Source organism: Calonectris borealis, chromosome 6, assembly GCF_964195595.1.
Source record: "Calonectris borealis chromosome 6, bCalBor7.hap1.2, whole genome shotgun sequence".
NCBI lineage: Eukaryota > Metazoa > Chordata > Aves > Procellariiformes > Procellariidae > Calonectris > Calonectris borealis.
Window position 1 is genome coordinate 28,447,729 of NC_134317.1, and position 19,103 is coordinate 28,466,831.

Genomic DNA, 19,103 nt, shown 5'->3' on the forward strand with positions numbered 1-19,103 from the left:
AGACCTATGCTCTGGAAAGAGCACTGCTAGCAAGCTGCCATTGAGTAAATTAATGCAAAATAATGAAAAAAAAGCCAAGACTTCCTAAAATGAATACACACATTATTATTTGGTGTTGGCCCTTCCGATAAACACCCTGGTGCGGCGGCTGGTGCCAGCGCTGGTGCCGGGGGAAACCACCAGGTGCAACAGCTCGGTGCGACACTCGCTGCCGCCTCCGTGTCCTCCTCTCCGGGGCGAGACTGCGGGGGCCGGGCCCCCACCTGCAAACGGCCATTAAAAAAAAAAAAAACCACGAACAAAATAATGCAGGAATCGCTCGTTCCAGCGGCTTTTCCTACGAGACGCTCACGGTGAAGGACGCGGGAGGGCCCCTTCCCCGCCCCTTCTCTCCCCTCTTCCCCGGCGGCTTGCTCCGGAGGGCTCCGGCCCAGAGGCGAGCCCCAGGCCCGGCCCTCCCGCTCCCCCCGGATGCCGCCCGCCGCGCTCCGCCGGACCGGAAGTGGGCGCGTGGGGGGCGAAGAGGGGACGGAGGGAGGGGGTGTGGGGGGCGGGCGCATGCGCAGGAGGTGTTGCCCGGCCGCGCCCCGCCCCCGCCGCGGTGGGGGTCTGGCGCGCTCCCTGCCCGCGGCGCGAGGCCGGGCCCGGGCGGCGGGTAGCGCCGTGGGGTGGGGGGGGGTGCGGCGCGAGCGCGCGCGCGGAGGGGGCAGGGGGTGGAGGGGGGCGAGGAGGACGGACGGACGGACGGACGGAGGGGGTGAGAGGATGTGAAGATGGCGGAGCTGCAGATGCTGCTGGAGGAGGAGATCCCGGGGGGGCGCCGGGCCCTGTTCGACAGCTACACGAACCTCGAGCGGGTGGCTGAGTACTGCGAGACCAACTACATCCAGGTGCGGCGGGCGGGACGGGGCGGGGCGCGCGCAGCCTAACGGTCGCCGTCCTAACCTAACGGTCGCTGTCCCCGCCTAACGGTCGCCGGCCCCGCGGCGGCCCCGGCGGCGCGGCGCTGAGGGATGGTGGTGGCGGCGGCGGGGGGTGGGCATGGGGCAGCCCCGGAGGGGCAGGGTCGCGTCCTCCCCCGCCGTTTGCTGTGGGGCTGCCTCCGCTGCCTGGTCCCGGGGCCGGCGGGCCCCCTCGGCCCACCGTGGTGCGGGCGGGTGAGGGGAGTGGGGTCGTGCCACCCCCGTCCCCGTGGCGGTGGGAGGGTGACAGGCGGGCGGCACCGGCTGCTGCAGCCTGGGGAGGAGGAAAGCTGGTTCACCTCCAGAATGAACTACCCCGGCGTGACGAGGCGTTTAAATATTTAATTGATTTCTAAATTAAATTCCTTCCACTTTGTGAGTGTGCTGAATATTTATTTCGGCTTATGTCTTTGTCGCTCCTTTTCGTTCCCTTCCCACCTTCCACTCTCCTTTGCTGACAGCACCGAGATGATGTGATAAACCGAGGAGATATATGACTCCTGTAAATACAGTATTTGTGCTTGTTAATTTAAAGCACAATGATGTATGTTTTAATTGGGATATGCCTGTCGGTTTATATTTCCCTTCCAAGCAGGGCTGCGGTGTTCAATAGGATGGGCAGCTACCAAGTGGTAGGTGCAGGATGAAAGCATGATGTAGTAGAGATCATACACAATTAGGGAGAAAGAGAGCAAGCACAAGTTGCTACTGCAGCGTGTGATTTTTGTGGTATCCACTCTGAAGCCAGGCTGGTGTTAGGACTTTGTTTTTTTTCTTTCTTTCTCTTTTTCTAGGAAGAGAAGCAAAATATAGTCGTTTTACTTTGATAGTGATTGTAGGGCCAAATGAAAGAGTTCCCCCCAAAACAAACAAAAAAAAAAAGAAAAAAACCCTACCATTAGTTGTGGACCCTAAGAAGGGTCTGAGTGTATAGGAAAGAAAGGAGGGGGACATGGGTTTGTGGTGTCAATGTTGAGAGAAGTACAAAGGGTCCCAGTTTTATTTTTGTTTTCAGTCCCCTAAGTGGAGAGTGCTTGTGTGTTTCCAGAGGGCAAACAGGGATGAGATCTGTGGCGAGATTATTCTATTAGTGAAAATGGGAGAGAATATTTAACCAGTGACAGAGAATACTTAAAATGTCCTTGTAAAAAAGCTCTGACTTTTCTTTTGAATTGTTGAATGACCAACTGTCCTTTAGAGAGAATGTGTATTTTGGGTCATTTACAAAACATGTCAATTACTGTGAAATTATATAGATGTATTTTATTATGTAATAACTTTTCCTGTGTTGCATTGGCGTGACTTATATTCTTTAAGAGAAATATGTTGAAGTATTTTTCAACCTGACATACATGTATTTAAATTTATGCATTTTTGAAAACTGGGAAACTGATTTTTCTGGAATAGGGGAGAGGAGTCTTGGAAGGCAGAACCATATAGGAAGAACTGGATATGGTTTGGTTTTTTTGTTCTTTCTCTGACCTTTTTTTGTGTTCTTTCTATAAACCAAAGTTTATAAAATCTGTATTGAACAGCTCCACTTTTATTGTTTTAATAAAAACTACAGAGGAGGACTCCATGCTGTTTTGTACAAATAGAGAACGAAAAAAGATGGTTATTGCCCCAGACAGCATACAGTCTGTAAGGACAGTCTAAGATAATAGGAGATGGATACAGACAGATGGTGAGTGAAGGAAAAGAATGAGGCACTCTTGGTCAGCCTGATGGATTCTGGCCACCATGCAGCAATACCCCGACTGTTGGCAATTTATCCAAGCATCGTGACAACAGGGAGCTCTAAGGGGGAGGTGAGAATGAAAAAATCGAATTGTGTTGTGAGTGCTGACTGAGGTGCAGTATGGGTCACAGCATGACCATGTTTAAATTTAAACAAGTGGGGAATGGAGGACGTTAGCCAGGCGATAGGCTCCGGCCTTTGGAATTGGCTGAGAGACCATAGAGTGGGATTATTGTAGAGAAGAGGTCCAGCGTGAGGGGATTCTGGATTTAGTGATGCGAGCGTCCTAGTAACAAATCCGTCAGCGAACCCACCCCACCTTCACGGTGCCAGAGCTACATAACTCCTGCACAGGATCTGTACACAAAGCGGATTTTTCTTCTCTGCAAGAGTGGGAATAGGTAAATGGGTATAACTATTGGTTAGTTGGCTATTGGTGATTTTGCTTCTAATAATTATTATTATTCCAAAGCTGTTATGTCCAATTAAGTCCAAATTATATTCAAAAACAGTAGCCTTGGATTTTGTGGCGAAGAAGGGGTTGTGATCGCTCAGAAGCATGTGGAAGAGTAATCATCCAGAAATTCATATAGTGAAGGTGGACTAATTCTACTGTCATCCTTCAGTGTTTCATTGTTGACAGAAGGTTTTGTCGTGGATATGCTTGAGATCTCCTAGAGGAGGCTCAGAACGTGACTGAGATCTGAACTTGATCTGCAGGATGATAGGCAGTGCGGTGATGGGTGTATTGAAGGCATTACATTGCCCTGTATTTGTTAGTAGACAAGCTGCTCCCTTTTCTTTTTGTGCCCGTTGGTGCTTCAAGTTTTTATTGTACAGTACAAAAATTGTTGCAAAAGTCAGTGGAGGCATAGGTCAGTTTAACAGAGAATTTTAAGTCCAGTGCTAAGGTGAATGTATTTTTTCTCTTTCCCCCTGTTAGCAACATCATAGCAGCTTCACAACAATCGAACATGTAATCTCTTACATGTGGAAATTGCTAGTTCATAGTAGGTAGAGTTGTGGTGATTGCAACTCATTTGTGTTCTGCTTATGAAATGAAAAATCCGTTCTTTAAAATTTTGGCAGTGTTTATCCAAATTATGATTGATACTTGGTGAAGCTCCATTACTTCAGCACCGGGGAATGTTACATAAATTGTTACCCTTCCCTTGAGTCTATGATACAGTAGTATATCAGAGCACATCAGCTTAAAATTCTGTGGAAAATGATAGGAAATACAGCAAATATATAATAAATGGACCTGCAGCAATGAAAGACGAAAGGCTACTGTTTGGGCAAAAGTTTTTTTATTCATTGTTCTTCACCAATGGTTGTTCTTTTTAAATTTTCCCACCAGGTAAGTTGGTCTCCCAGCCAATCAGTTACCTAGTAAGGTGATGTAATTTTCAAAAGACACAACTCCGTTAAATAGGAAAATAAGTTGATAGAAGAAAAACCTTAAAGTATAGTTTCAACTTGCATACTACAGCAATTAGATTAATAAATTTTCTGTGATTATGAGTCTACTTTAAATAATAATAATAATAATTCAGTAATTATTATTCAGTAATAAGCATAAATGTGTAAATTGCTCACTTTAATCTGCTTGTGTTACTACAGAAATCAAATAACTTTTCTTACCAAAAAGGTCATTCTTCTAATAACTTGGAGAAATCATACAGTTATTTCTACGTCATACCTCTTCTTCTTAAAGAGGAGGGGAACATATGCATTTTTATTTAGGAGGATGGTTTTGTGGCATCTGAAACAATGTCAATCACAGGTTAAATTTTATACTGTCTGTTCAATGCTTTATGTACTAGTGCTGCGTCCTGTTACCAAGTTCAGTCTCAGTCTAAACTGTGCAACAGAGTAATTCTATAAAATTCGATTATCTGACGTACTTGATATTATAAAAAAAAATATTTTCAGTCTGCGTTGATATATCTGGGTCTTTCATAAAAAGCAGAAAATAGCTGTACTGGACAGTGTGCCATGTTTACAAAATTTTCATATTCCTGCATTATTTTTGATCAGGGTATCCTAATGAAAAGTTCTAAAGTAACAAAAATAAGCAGTTATGCAATTTGCACATCTTGTTACTGGTATACTAACATAAATTCCAACACTATCTTGGTCTGTCCAGTGTCTTTGAGCTTGTCCTGTATAAGTCTATTCTGGAATAATCTTTCATTTGTTTCTCGTGATCATTGCTCTTTCAAAAAAATGAGCTTTTCATTTTGTGCAGTGCATGGAGCTTTCTAGAGTAACTGAATGCTTGTGTCTGTTAACTCTTTGTTGGAAGAGTCAGAAAAAATTACCAAATGGAGGCGTTTCAGCTAGCAAGTATCTGTCAGGAACAGATTTGGGGTGGGGGGAAGTCCCATCACCAAAGTAAGTGTGCAGAATTGAGTGAAAAGCCAAGCCTCTGTGCCCTGCTCAGCTTTCAGAAGGAGCGTAGCGTTTCTGTGTGCTGTGTTGTCCAGCTTCTTCTAAAAGGCTCTGTATTTCGTAGTTTTTCAAGAGTATTATGCTTTACTTGTCAGCTCTAGAGACTGAAAGAGAAGAGTGAGCTTCTGATACTCCTCTCTTCATAGTCCTCAGGTTGCCATGACCATATTGCGTTTTGTATACAGAACCAGCCTTCTACTGTTTGTGAGGGGAAGGATGGGAAGGGGATTTTTATTGCCGATCTTAATATTCCATCCTTCTGGTTATTAGAAGTACCTGCTTTCAGCTCCTGCAGATAGCTTTATTTAAATAGACATAAAGGTGAAAACTACTTATTTCTCAGTAATTTTACTACAGTCCATAGATCAATGAGTTTCATAGTTGTTTTCCACATATCTGTTCATTTTACTTAGACCTTCTAAGCAAAACCAAGTAGCTGTAGATTTGGAAGCATCTTCCAATAGGTTGAACAAGAGAATAAGGCATCTATTAGCATACTAGTTTTAAATTACAGAAATGGTGGTCCTTTACGAATAGTAACTTAGTGATTACAGCTTTAGTAATGTAATGTGAAATTTCTGCAGAGTTGCTTGAAATGACCGGTACCAGTATATAACTTGTGTAAGTATATAGAGACTTGCAGATATTATGGTTTATAAACAAGTTCAGGAAAGATCTCCATTTTCTTTACTGAAGATGAGATGTATATCACCTTAACAAAGGCAGCTGAGTTGGATTTGTAAAATTTATTTAACCATCATAAATGTGAGTATCAGAGGAAAGTTGTTTTCAACTTTTCTGTTCCTTAAACTTGTTTCTTTTATAATCCAGCTTCGGTGAAGAGGTGATTAAACTTAGTGGTGATGGAATACTTGTTCTGCAGGCATGAAAGTGGATATTGATTAGCTCCAGCCAATATTAGTCCAGAACTTCAGGAAGATGCTGACAAGTTGAAACTCTTTAAAAATACTGGGAAACTAGTAAAACAGCGATAATGGATATATGGACAATATGCTATAGTGCAATGAATGAATACACAGGTATATCTGGGCCACCAGGCTATGGTAGGACTTCATAAAAACTGTGTGATTTTAAAATTGAAGTAGTATGCTGTGGTGGGTTAATCTTGACTATCTTCCAGGTGCCCACCGAGCGTCTCTCTCACTCTCCATCCTGAGCAGAACAACAAAAGGAGAAAGTAAGGGAAAAAAAGCTCATGGGTTGAGATACGGACAGGGAGATCGCTCACCAGTTACCATCATGGGCAAAACAGACTCGACTTGGGGAATATTAATTTAATTTATTGCCAATTAGAAATAGAGTAGGATAGTGAGAAACAAAACCAAAACTAAAATGACCTTCCCCCCACCCCTCCCTTCCTCCCAGGCTCAACTTCTCTCCTTCATTCCCAACTCCTCCCTAGTGGTGCAGGGGGACGGAGAATGGGGGTTGTAGTCTGTTCATAACACTGTCTCTGCTGCTCCTTCCTCCTCCCACTCTACGCCTGCTCCAGTGGGGGGTCCCTCCCATGGGATACAGTCCTTCACAAACTGCTCCAACACGGGTCCTTCCCGTGGGCTGCAGTTCTTCAAGAACTGCTCCAACATGGGACCCTCCCAATGGGGTACAGTCCTGCAGGAACAGACTGCTCCAGTGTGGGTCTTCCATGGGCCATAGTTCCTTCTGGACAACCTGCTCCTGCCTGGACTCCTCTCCATAGGCTGCAGCTCCTGCCAGGAGCCTGCTCCAGCGTGGGCGCCCCATGGGCTGCAGCATGGTGTCCTCCACGGGCTGCAGGTGGGTATTTGCTCCACTGGTCCTTCATCAGCTGCAGGGGGACAACCTGCCTCACCATGGTCTTCTCCACAAGCTGCAGGGGAATCTCTGCTCTGGTGCCTGGAACGCCTCCTCCCCTTCCTCCTTCTCTGACCTTGGTGTTTGCACGTTTTTTTCTCTCACATTTTTCTCGCTTCTCTCTCTTACAGCTGCTTTGCAGTGTTTTTTACCCTTTCTTAAATATGTTATCACAGATGCGCCACCAGCATCGCTGACTGGCTCAGTTTTGGCCAGTGGTGGGTCTGTTTTGGAATTGGCTGGAACCGGCTCTGTCTGACATGGGGGCAGCTCCTGATCTCTTGTCACAGAGGCCACCCCTGCAGCCACCCTGCTACCAAAACCTTGCCACGTAAACCCAATACATATGCCTGAGGGGATATTACTTCAGTACACTCCGTTTGCATTAACGTTTATTTGTGTTTGTCATTGTCACTAAATCCCAACAATTAAGGGGAGAGTAAGCTTAGCGATTAATAAGACTGTGTGCAGCCACTGTTCTTTTGATTTCAAGAAGTGGTGCTTTCTACAAATTTGGAGTAGCTGGCTAAGTAAGTAAAAGTCTTACTATTTTCTTCAGTGTCTCCCCTCTGGTGCTCTCTCATGTTCCGCCTGCAAGTGGTTTCACAATCCTCTTTTCTCCATGTTCCCTTAAGGCAGAAGGTGGAAGTAACTGCATGGTGGACTCTGGTGCTACTGTGAAGGAACCAGTAATAATACTAATGATCTTTTTGGGTTCTTTACTTTTTCTTTTCCTCCTTCCCTTTTACTTATGTATCACCAAGAACCTACGCTTTAAGGACCTGATAATTTAAAGGAATGTTGGCAGATACCATTGCTTGAAGGAGAGAGTTAGGTAGCCTCCCTTGCATTATCAGGATATATAAAAAGAAAAATCTTCTGAAATGACACCAAATGTTTTCAACATTTATGACAAAATTAGAAAAAAGTGCTTAAGGGATGTTGTTTATGTGTGTTTGATTCTAATTTTCTGAAATAAAATTCCATAGTAGTAGTTCAGTCACAATATATGCCTGTCAGAGTTGTAACTATATTAAATGGTTACACAAATTGTTGTTGCACGTGCCTCTATACTCAAGGTTTACAGTAAGCTTGTTGTTAGTTTGCTGAGGTTAGTGAGGATAATCTAGGTATAGGACCATCTTGTCTGTTTCCCTTTAAGTGAGCCAGTGTAGCTGGTAAAGTTGGTGAAGTATTTATCACTCAACCAATCTACTTTTCGTTTGCATTAACTGTGCTGTGTTTTGCCAGGAAAGCTAATTTAATGCATTTAATAGTGTCACAAGTTCAACCTGGAGTTCAGGAAGAGTAGGATGGATTCTCTGTTGAGTGGATGTGGAAATAGCATGAGCCATTTTATTAGTGGTAATGGGAGTTGCTGGTGGTAATACTGTATGTATAGGTGTGAAAATAAAATTTGTAAATATGCAAGTTGCTAATATAAAGTAAGTATTGTAACACTAAATGTTAGTTACAAGTGGCATTCTAGTTGTTCCCTTCTAGAATTTATTTTCAGATTGTGGTTATTGAGTAATATTGATCAAGAATTGTAATTCAGAGTATCCAGCTTCTGCATCCTACAGTTAATAAGCTCTCTAAAATTCATTGTCTATTGCTCATGTTTTACTTGCGTTTGCAGTCATTAATCTTTGTGGCTTAGTGCTGTAGGTTTTAAGGCAGGAAGTGGTGCACCGCCGTGGTGCACCATGTAAGACAAGAGCTTCTCCAGTCAGTGCTTTAAGCAAGTGAAATCTTACTCTGTTATGTTCAGCAGAATATTTTTATTGGAGAAGAAAACATTGATTTAAGTACCATGTTTTGCAGCAAATTTTCAGTAGAGTCTATCTCTAGAGTCTGCTGGCCCATTTTTCTTGGATTTTGTTTTCATACTTAGTTGTGCACCTGAAATTAACCTCTTGCTTAGTAATCCAAGTTCTGTAACTTTTGTTGGATACCCTTATCTGGAACTTTAGTCATTAGGCTACTCATACTTTATGAAGCAAAACTGCATGTCAGCAGGTGAAGCACGTAATCACAGCACAGTGAATTTAGGTTTTCAGGGTTCTCACAGGTTAGATTGGCAATTTTTTCTTGAAATGAGTGAACTGATATGTTCTTGCAAATGAGTTGTGCCTATTTCAGTGAGAAATGTTGATTTTCTCGTTCCTATGTGCAACGAACAAGTTGCTCTGTCAAATTTATAGTGATATGCTCTGAACTATGGACTCTATATACGCTATTCACTTTTCCTGTAGTTTATTTCCCAGTAGATGTCATTGTAATATCTATTCTTAATGGTCTTTCAGTTTGAAATATAAGTGCTTGTTTTATTATTATTGGCTTAGTGTTACCATAGTGAAGTTGTTTTATGCTCAGTGAATTGCAGGGTGAGGAACAAATATAACTTGGTTTGGGGTTTTGGTAGCCTGTATGTGTTCATCGTACACATAGCCAAAGCTAGTTTTGTGCTGAACTCATAAATTTAGCACTTTTTTTAAGAGTTAAAAACTCTTCTAGGTAAATGTGAATGTTTTTATTAGGGTATTTTGTAACTTTGTTGTGAATTTACTGCTTTAATATATATGAACTCTGTCAAAATTCTTGGGAATAACTTTTGTCTATTTTTGAGCTGGCTGCTGTTTTGTCAAAGTTGGTTTATACTATAGATCATACCAGGTTTTTAAAACTCTACTCTTAGAAGATTAGATCATGGCTATTAAATTGCTATTTCAGCTGATATTATTAACAGATTTTAGGGACGCCTGAGATGCTTTTGTTTGAAGATGCTTATTTCAGCAAAATAGGAGGCTGAGGTGGATGACTGACGTCAGAGAGATTGAAAAATGCCCATATGAACAGAACCTCGAAAAAGGGGCTGTTACTTTTGACAGAGAAATAATAAATTATAAGAAAATATAAATAAAGTTGTGAAGAGTATGAACTATGTACACTGGTTTTCCACTTTTCTTGGCTAAAGTACACAGATACTAAATTTAGTTTGATAGGTAATGCTACTTAACATAATCTGTGGAATTATTGCTATGAGTTAAGGTTCAGGATTTAATGGTATTCTAAAAAAGGCTAAACATTTTAAATAAATAACGAGAATATAAGCAGTTTTATCTTTTTCTTTCATATGTTTTTGCCTTGCATTTGTTCTGAATTTGTCCATGATGGAGTTCTATGCCCATTATATGAAGTGTTTTGTATTGTCCACTGTGATCCATTTCAGTGGATTATTGGGGATATTGCTTCTATTTAATATCGTATTTTCTGTATCTTGAATACCATATATCCGGTATCCTTTGAAATGCTTACTGCACAAATTGGTATTGATTTGGCCTTCCAAAGAGAGGGAATTAATGTGTCAAGTTGCTCATGTCAGTTAAGTAAGATCTAGATAAATTTCATTTGTGGGAAAGAGGAATAGAGATTTTTATGTGGTGGAGTATATATGTGAGTGCTGAAATGGTGCTGGTGAAATTAATTGGGTTTTCCCACCATGGCTAATAACTAGAGACTTGGGAGTGAATGGAGTTGTAGAGAAGCATAAAACTGTGACATTACATTTATTTGTTAGTTATGATAAATAAGTGTGCTGTGTTTTCTGATATACTTCTCAGTTTTCTCACTTTATCCAGCTGTTGGTGATCTCAGAAATTATCTTCAAAGATTTAGGCCTGTTTGTCTTCATGTCCTGAGGGAAATGATGCCCATGGAGTGACTCTCTCTCAGAAGGGGCAGCATGATTGAGTATGCAGAAGCTCTGAGGAGCAAACTTTGAAAGAGAGAGTAGTGTGTAGTCAGCCTAAACTACTGAGGATGTTGGTTTTGCAGCCTTTTTTGTCAAGTTCTCAATGCATTGTCATAAGAGCAGTCCTTTCCTAAAAGAAAGAAGAAATTCTTTCTGACTATATGTGCATCTGTATAGATCAATCAGTTTGGATAATAGAAGGTAAAAAGTTATCTGTAGACTCTGAATCTCTGTTATAGTTGTTTGGTGATGATAACAGTTAGTTTAAACCATCTCCAAATTGAGGACACTTCTGTAACCACTTGATGAGACAAGTTAATATAACATTGTAAATTATTACCATGTTTTGATCTGCTTAAAACTTAAATTTTAGATATTTTAAATACATACTCAGTCTTTACATTTATTTTAGTCAATAATTTGATACATAGCATAAATACAATAGGGCGAATCCAGTTTTGATAACTGGAGCAAGAGGGAAGGATAAAAGTCTAATTTTTGTTTTTCTCATTTGTATACATAAGTCTATAATAATATATACCAAATGCAGAGATCCTTAACCAAAAATTTTCACTGTAATGAGCCTGTTGTAAACATTTGTAGCATATTAAGACACCTCATATAAGTAAGGTTTATAAATTATATGTATTATGCAAGACAGGCTCTTATAAATTGTCTCATTTGATCAACAGATGGATAATTAATGCTGAGGTATAAATTATTTAACCATTTATACATATATAAAAAAAGAAATTTTTCATGAAATGAACAAGTGCGGAATACAGTGCCAGTAATCAACTTGTCCTCTGGAAAGGCTGTGCTTGGAAGTATTATAAAGAGAAGGGGATTTTGCCTTTGCTTATTTTCTTATGATGAACAAAGGTTAATACTTCCTTTGTGTTTCACCTTCCATTAAATTTTCTTACCTTTTTTTCAGTTGTATCTTGTGTTAAGGATCCAGAGAAGAATGAGAGATTTCTTTGTCCCTGATAAAGGTTCAATGTATTGTATTTTACTAAATTTAGCTTCGTTTATAAGCAGCGTGCTCATCTTTTTAATATTCAGTTTATAATCTCAATCAGATTTTCTGTATGACATCTTAAAAATGAAAAACATACTTAAGGAAATTCTTTCTTTTTAGTTTTAAATGAATTATACAAAAAACCCACGAAACCAAACCCTAAAACCAAGCAGCATTTTCCTCCATTTTCTCTGCCACCCTTGAGGCTGTATAATGATACTGGCAACAGTAGGAGTTTCTGTGGACCTGTCTTTTTCCATTAGCAGGGTGATGTGTTTTATCATTTGAGGAAGAAAGGTGTTCTTGAGATAAAGCACCAATTTTAGATCTGAAGTTTGGTTTGGGGGTCTACTGCAGAGTTACTATACTGGTACAACTTCAATTCCCCTTCTGATAAAGGGGACCAAAAATGCCTTTTTTTTTTTTTTTGAGGAAGAGAAATTATAGTCTTCCTGTGGTATTTTTTGAACTGATTTGACCTTAGTTTTCAGGCCTCTTGGCATTATCCCATGGTTAATGCTATATTCAGTGAAACTCCCAAGGCAGCTCTGAAAGGCCAGAATTCTGAAAATGATATTTGTTGTTCAGGTTCTGTTGGAGATGGAGATGTTAAGCTGTGGAAATTGAAATGCGAGGATTATTCAGGGGTTTTTTGTTTTGTATGTATTGTGTTAGTTTGTCACACTGCTTTTTTTTTTTCTTTTTTTGGCTAAACAAATAGATGCCATTCTTCTCATTCATGCCTCTGCACAAATCAAATCACAACTTGAGCAGTCAGCTGCTTCTACCTAATTCTTTTGGTTTTAAGTAACACAGCTCTTATGTGATGCTTTTCATCTCTAGACCTCATACTTTACAAATCAGGGTAAGTACTGCTTTTGTTTACAAACAGGGTGGAAGGAGCTTTTTTCCAAGGACATTTTGATCTGGATTTCATATGCACTTAAGGCTGTGTTTGAACACAGTCCTTCAAGAATTGTTTGCATATGTTTCTTCTGCTGAATGTAGGGGGGAAAGAGGGTGGTATTTCCTGTGTTTTAGGGACAGACTGTTGAGTAAGATGACTGGAAGATGGTGAGTATTACAAAAAAGCCAATTGCCTGTGTCTAGGAAGGTGGAGGATTAGAGGTTATGCAGTTGGCAGGGCATTCTGCAAAATGAAGGAGAGAATTGCTTGTCTAAAAAGCAGCTTGAAAATTCCTGCTTTCTCTGTGCCTCTCTGTGCCTCTCTGTCTTAAAGCCTCTCTATCATTCATATTGTGAAACTCTTCTTTCGTTCCCAGGATGGTTTTATTTATTGCCACAGCTAGATAGGTAGAGAGAGAATATTATTTAAACATGTCTTGTCAAATGAAAAGGTCATTAGTGGAGCACTTTAATTCATTAGGGTTTAGAGAAAAGCCCTTTTTTCTGATGGTAGTAGGACTTGCTGAATATATGGTTGTAACAGTGTGTTAGGACAACTTGAAAACAAATGAATTCACAGAAAAAAAATGAAAGAATGCCAGGCAAGAGAACCTTTTGTGACATAGAAAAGGCATTCAGCATTTGAAATGTTCTTATTTTGTTGTTACGTCTCTCTAATGTTTCTTTTCTTGTGACAACGAAGAGCTCAGAATTGTCAGACCAAGAACGTTGAAATTGAGTGAATAAGTGAAGTTTGAGATTCTCATTCGGTGTCATAATTATGGTGAATGTAAGCACAAAGGTGAGGATTCTTCATATCCTGTAAAGCAGCGCAGAACTGCTGAGAGGAATCTTGTTTTCTTTCACAAGTTTGCAGTGTCACTTTCTATTTTTATCCTATAATCTTTCATTTCTGTAACTTTAGTGTAACACTGTTATGCTATCTAAACGTAACGACATGAGTGGTCACTACATTACAATACAGTGCTTATAGGTATGCTTGTAAGTTGCCCGCATGCTATTGGTGCAGTTTGAGTAGGCTGGCTTCAAGACTGTACGTAATACTTGCATCCTTAGTCATGTATTTTATGGCTGAGAGCTCTTGCCATCGTGAGAGTTACCAGAATGCATAAAACTATCTAGTAGTGCTGCTGTAGTTGGATATGATCAAATTTGGCCTATATGGGGAACAACATAATAATTCTTAACTGCGGGATTAAAGTTACTCTTTTACCAAAGTATTTGTGACCTAAGTTAGATTGTATAGCAGGAAGGAATTGTTTTCACTATTTGAGACAACCGTAGTCTGTATATGACTTTTCTTTGAAAATTGTGTGTAAAAATTGACTTTTAAGCCTATTGCATCTGAAAGAGTTCATTAGTAGGAATTTTGTTAGGTGGGGATAATAATGGATTGATTTACTTCATGGAAGTTCTGAGTTTACACTTTATTGGGCTACTCTGGATGTGGCTGTTGTAGGGGAAAAATAGCAGTACATTTTTAGCTTCTGCCAAGATGTCTGTGACAGATGGTGTCTTGTCTGTCCAACATGAATTCTTCCCACTCTATAAATATTGATTGGAGAAAAAAAAAATGGTGTTCCATAGCTTTAAAAAAATGTGTCCTGGTTGACATAGGAGAGACTAAGAGATATTTATACAGATCTTGGGCAGAACAGCACCAGTACGTGCAGCAATTAGTATCTGAACAAATCTAAAAAGGCCTGGTGGAAATCTGGCTCATGTTAGACAAACAGAGAAAAGAAAAAATGTGTGCATGTTTTGAGGAAATAATGTTAAAATAGTGCCTGCAAGTGCTTTTGTGGAAAAAATGTAGTGGAAGCTGAGGTCTGATTAATATATGTGCAAAGATGGGCAGCTGCTAATTTTTGGGCATTGCAGATGCTCTATACTACTTTCAGAAGCCTTGTCTGATTCATTCATCTGTCCTATTCTGATGCACTCTTTCAGCTTTTGTGATAACCAACTTTTTCAGGACAGACTTGGTAGAACCTCTTGTGCCATTGTATGTGCTGCTTATCTTTCATTTTATAATTGCTGTCAGGTTTACAGAGCTTTGTCTTGTGTTGGAACCCAAATAACTTGATTGTCTGATTCTTTGCAAGGTATGGTGATAGAACTATGTCCTTGGCTGCTGCCTCTACAAGGTTCTGCACAGAGATTTGCTTCTGGATGTTGACTGGGGTATTGCTGAAGTTGTGTTTTTCAAAGAGTCTTAGCATGTAATTTTGTGTGGCTTTCACACAAGTTATAGTTAAGTGCTGTCTTCAACTGACATTTAAATGTTAGAACAAAGGAACTTAAACTTTTTAGAAATAGAAACTCTTGTTTGGTATTGCTGTCATTCTCATGGGGTTAGTTATGTTCATTTAAGTTTATTAACCTCCTGTGCTCTTGATTCAAAGAAGGTGTTTGGTACATAATCGACTTTCTTTGGGTGAATGAGTAAAAACGACCATGTAGAATTCATAGAACTTCTGTTGAGGTGTCCAGTTCCATTATTTTGGCTATCAGCTATAATGCCAATGCTTTGCTTTAAGACAGCAGTCTTAAACATTCACTATATGAAATTCTTGATACTGTTCTGAAGGAATTTTCAAAAAACTGTAATCTCTTCAGCCTCATCCTGACTTGGTGTCCTGAACCATGGTCCTTTGTAGCTAAGCAAGAAAACCCTTACTGCTGGTAGATTATGTGTTTCAAGTTCTGGCTTTTCTTTACCCGACAGAAAACTCTCCATGTTCCTAGAGAGAAATTCTGAAATGTCTCTGTGACCTGCAATACAATCATAGTGTTTTCCTGGCTAAGAAATCTAAGAATTATTGTATGTGGAGAAAAACTTTGCCCAAGTTGGATTTGTTTATCAAGCATTGTTTTTTATACCTCAGTGTGATACTTGTTAATTCTTAAAATAAGTAATTGGCTAATTTGCAGAAAGAAATAGTATTTAAATTGTGTGGAGATGACTGCATTACAGTTGCAGTGTAGTTAATATGGGAGATTAAATGCACATCCTTTTATGCATGTAAAATGTCTTTATATTGCTTTAAAAAATTGAGTTACTGCTGGCATAGAACCGTCTCTTTCTGGGCAAGAAGCACTGCAATTAGTGTGAAAGTAGGTCATGCTTAGGAAAATGTGTGTGTAAAGACCTTACTGGAAATAATTACAGAAAACTTGATGCTGTGGTGTTAAGTTATATGCTGCAGGTTGAATATAGCGACTTTGCTTGCTGTTCTTGAGCTACATAGCAATTGACAGAAGGTTTACTTCTAATTTTGAAGTAAATGGACCAAAACTGCTGGTTAAACTGGGAAAAAGAGAATAACTACTAATTACAGTGCCTACAGAAAAGAGGTTTTTTCTGCTTTTTTTTTTTTTCTGAGATTCTTAAATTGTAGCAGCATAGCAAAGTTTGAGTCTAGTTAAAATGAAAAGCCTCCTGCAACCTTCTGTTTTTTTATGTGAAAACTCTATTACAAACATGAACAAAATTGATAAACTTCTGAAAAACCCTTGTTTCTAGCAGTCTACCCTTGGGAATTAGGCTGGGACTCCTCTCTTGAGGACATGACTTCTATGTTTATGAAATGTTCACTAGTTACTTGAGTGCAGAAGAGAGATCTAGAGTTTGGCTAACAGTCTGTGCATAAGAGGCTAGAATCCCATTCTCACTCTGCCAATACTGTGTTTTGTTCAGTGCTATGGTAACAGGACCAAAAGGTTGTAAAAACATTCTTTGCCAGAAAGGTGAGCAGATAAAGCTCTCGGGGCACATAGGGAACAAATCTATTGAATAAGAAGGCGCTGGTTTTGCTTAGCAGTTTTCAGAGTGAACTTTTACTAACTTACTTTCACTACTTTTTGTTGATCATGATAGTTTGTTTAGTTAGACTTCATCCTTGGTTCAGTTATGGCTGGGTATCATTGAGTGTTACCACCACCTTCAGCAGATGGGTAGTACAACAGAGGTCAGCTTTCAGCAGGCTGAAGGTGGCTATCAAGAACAAATCGACCTGTCGATTGCTTGCTTCTGCTCTCTTTCTGGCAAAATCTTCCAATGAGGGCAAGGCAAAAGGCCTGTTAGTTGTGTGGACTGTTGTGATTTTTCACAGTCAGACGAGTATATTTGTGTCTGGTCATGTAATGGGGTGCAAATGTGCATTTTGGGTGATAGGACTCTGGCATGTGTGATGATGTAGCATTGGAGGAGCCAGAGACTTTGGCTTTAGGTGGTTTTACAATAGGCAAGGAAGGCTGTCCTGTTTGTTTGTTTAAAAGCAAAAAAACAAAGCGGGAGAGATTGGGGAACCTTTCATGGGGAAATGTAGGGAACCCTCTTCTGATTTTTTAGTTCTGTGCTTTAGAGCTGATCAACTGCCGCTGCAGCTCTCCCAGGCTCTGCTAATTTGAGCATAAATCTCTAGGTTTTGGAGTTCTAGTACGCTGCCAATGGTTCTGTTGCCTCCTAGAGGAGTATTGTATGTTGCAACTGTTGTGTGAAGGTTCCTTATTTTGATCTTCACTTTTTTATATGAAATAAAAGAATTTTTTTTTGTTCTGTCAGATTGTGGGCATGTATCTGAAGACGGTTTGTTTCTTTCAGTATGTCCGAATTGGCAGCAGCTTTAAAAAGTGCCAAGTAAGAATAATTTCAAATTCAGCGTTAACTGATCACTGTGAAGGGATTTGTGTAATCCGAGTGTGGTTATTTCCTAGAAATGGAAGAGTGATTATGCAAATTCCTGCCCCCAGTTAGTTTAAGCCCTCTCCTCTATCTACTATCTTTGAAATGGCGTACTCCTGTTACCTGGTAGCTGTGCCACTTTATTTCTCTTAAAGCTTTTTTTTAGCCATCATTATCAAAAGTAGCTAATTTAAAATATAATAACTTTTAGAATGATAGAATTTTGGGGCGTGCTCATGTGAGGAAGTAGGGACAGTGAATGGCAGTTGAAAGACTTGTGTTAGTTGGCTTGACAATGTGGGAAGAGTTCTGAGGATGACAGGGTTGTATTTGCTGTGGACAGACCGCAAAGGCTTTCCAGCAGCTTGTGTTCCTTGGACTACCTTACTCCTTTTCACAGTGCCTAGTGAAATGGGACTCTGCAACACAGCTCAATGGCAGCTTGATGTAGCTGTGGTAACTGATGCGGGTGTCATCTCCACATTTGCCTGCCTCTGTTGGGAGCTAGTGGCTGAATAGGGTGTGTATCTTCCCCTTATATGCTGCAGTTACACTCTGGCAATTATAAGCTGTCCTGCCATCTGACTAATTATATTAGTACATTAGGCTATAAACTGTGATGGTGGATGACATGGCTGGCAGAGGACACTTGGAAGCAGAACCTGCTTCTACTGCCACAGATAACTCTGCCTGTGATTCTTATTAAATTAAAGTGTTAGTTGGCCTCAGTCATTGCTATGTAATGAATTGAGAATTTATAGTGGAACGAAGAAACTGGCAAAGTTGGGAAGTAACTCGGGTGTTACATAAACCCCTGTGACTGGATAATGTTTTGGGAAGCTGAAATGGACATCCTTTCTTAGAAATGGTAAATTTTGTCAGATTTCTTGAGAGAGAGATAAAATCTGTTCATCTGATATTGCTAAGGAGAAAACAATTGGTGCAAATAACGGTTTTTTGTACAACAGAAGGTAATTATTATATGATTGTAGTTTGTTCTAACTTTTGAAGGCGACTTTGGATCTGAAAAGTAACTTTTGCAAATGCTACAATGACTTGTTTTATTTTTACCAAGTAGCTGTAAAATCAATTTGAATTGAATTGAATGAATCAATGATTTTTACTTGTACACTCAGTGAAAACTTCGCGCACTGAAGTGTCCTTGGTGAATGAAGAATTGTAGAACAGCAGATACATGAGATGGTAGAGTTAAGCCTGCGGATCTTTGCTGTTTCTGAGGTTCTTCGTTCAGCTGAATTGCATTGGCGTAGTCTCTTATGGCCACAAATATGTTGATTTTGTTCTGGTATTAAAGCCAAAATTGGCCTTGTATTTGGAACTCTAATGATAATTATGTTGTATGAAAATGATCCATTTCTCTCAGCTGTGTTATTGCAGAAGAGCTAACAGAGTAAGGTGAAGCCTGCACTGATTAACCGAATGAGCAGTGTCTTAAACACACATGGGGAATAGGTTTCTCTCACTGCTGCTTGCTTCTCAGGCAAGAGCTTCATCTGATACTGTAAAGCAGTGAAGAGTAACTATTAATATAACATGTTAACTACATTTCAGATGCCAATTCATTTGGATGCTATCATGCTGTTCAGTTTCTTGTGATCTATCATTTTAAACTATATTATTTATATGTTGAACAAACTTTATTATAACCTTGTCTAGTAGGTTTATATGAATGCAGCATGCCCTGT

At 40.0% G+C, this 19,103-nt stretch overlaps 1 protein-coding gene across 9 annotated transcripts in view; it reads left to right on the forward strand.

Annotated features, from left to right (window-relative positions):
• Positions 1-598: 598 nt before the first annotated feature.
• Positions 599-19,103, forward strand: part of ABI2 (abl interactor 2) — a 71,809-nt gene continuing 53,304 nt past the window's right edge. For 6 of the 9 annotated variants that reach the window (XM_075153413.1, XM_075153414.1, XM_075153415.1 and 3 more), the window contains exon 1: positions 599-890. In XM_075153413.1, the coding sequence (XP_075009514.1) occupies positions 774-890 (117 nt within the window). In that variant the 5' untranslated portion in view covers positions 599-773. The remainder of the gene's footprint in view (positions 891-19,103) is intronic. The other 3 variants (XM_075153422.1, XM_075153420.1, XM_075153421.1) reach the window with 1 other exon arrangement.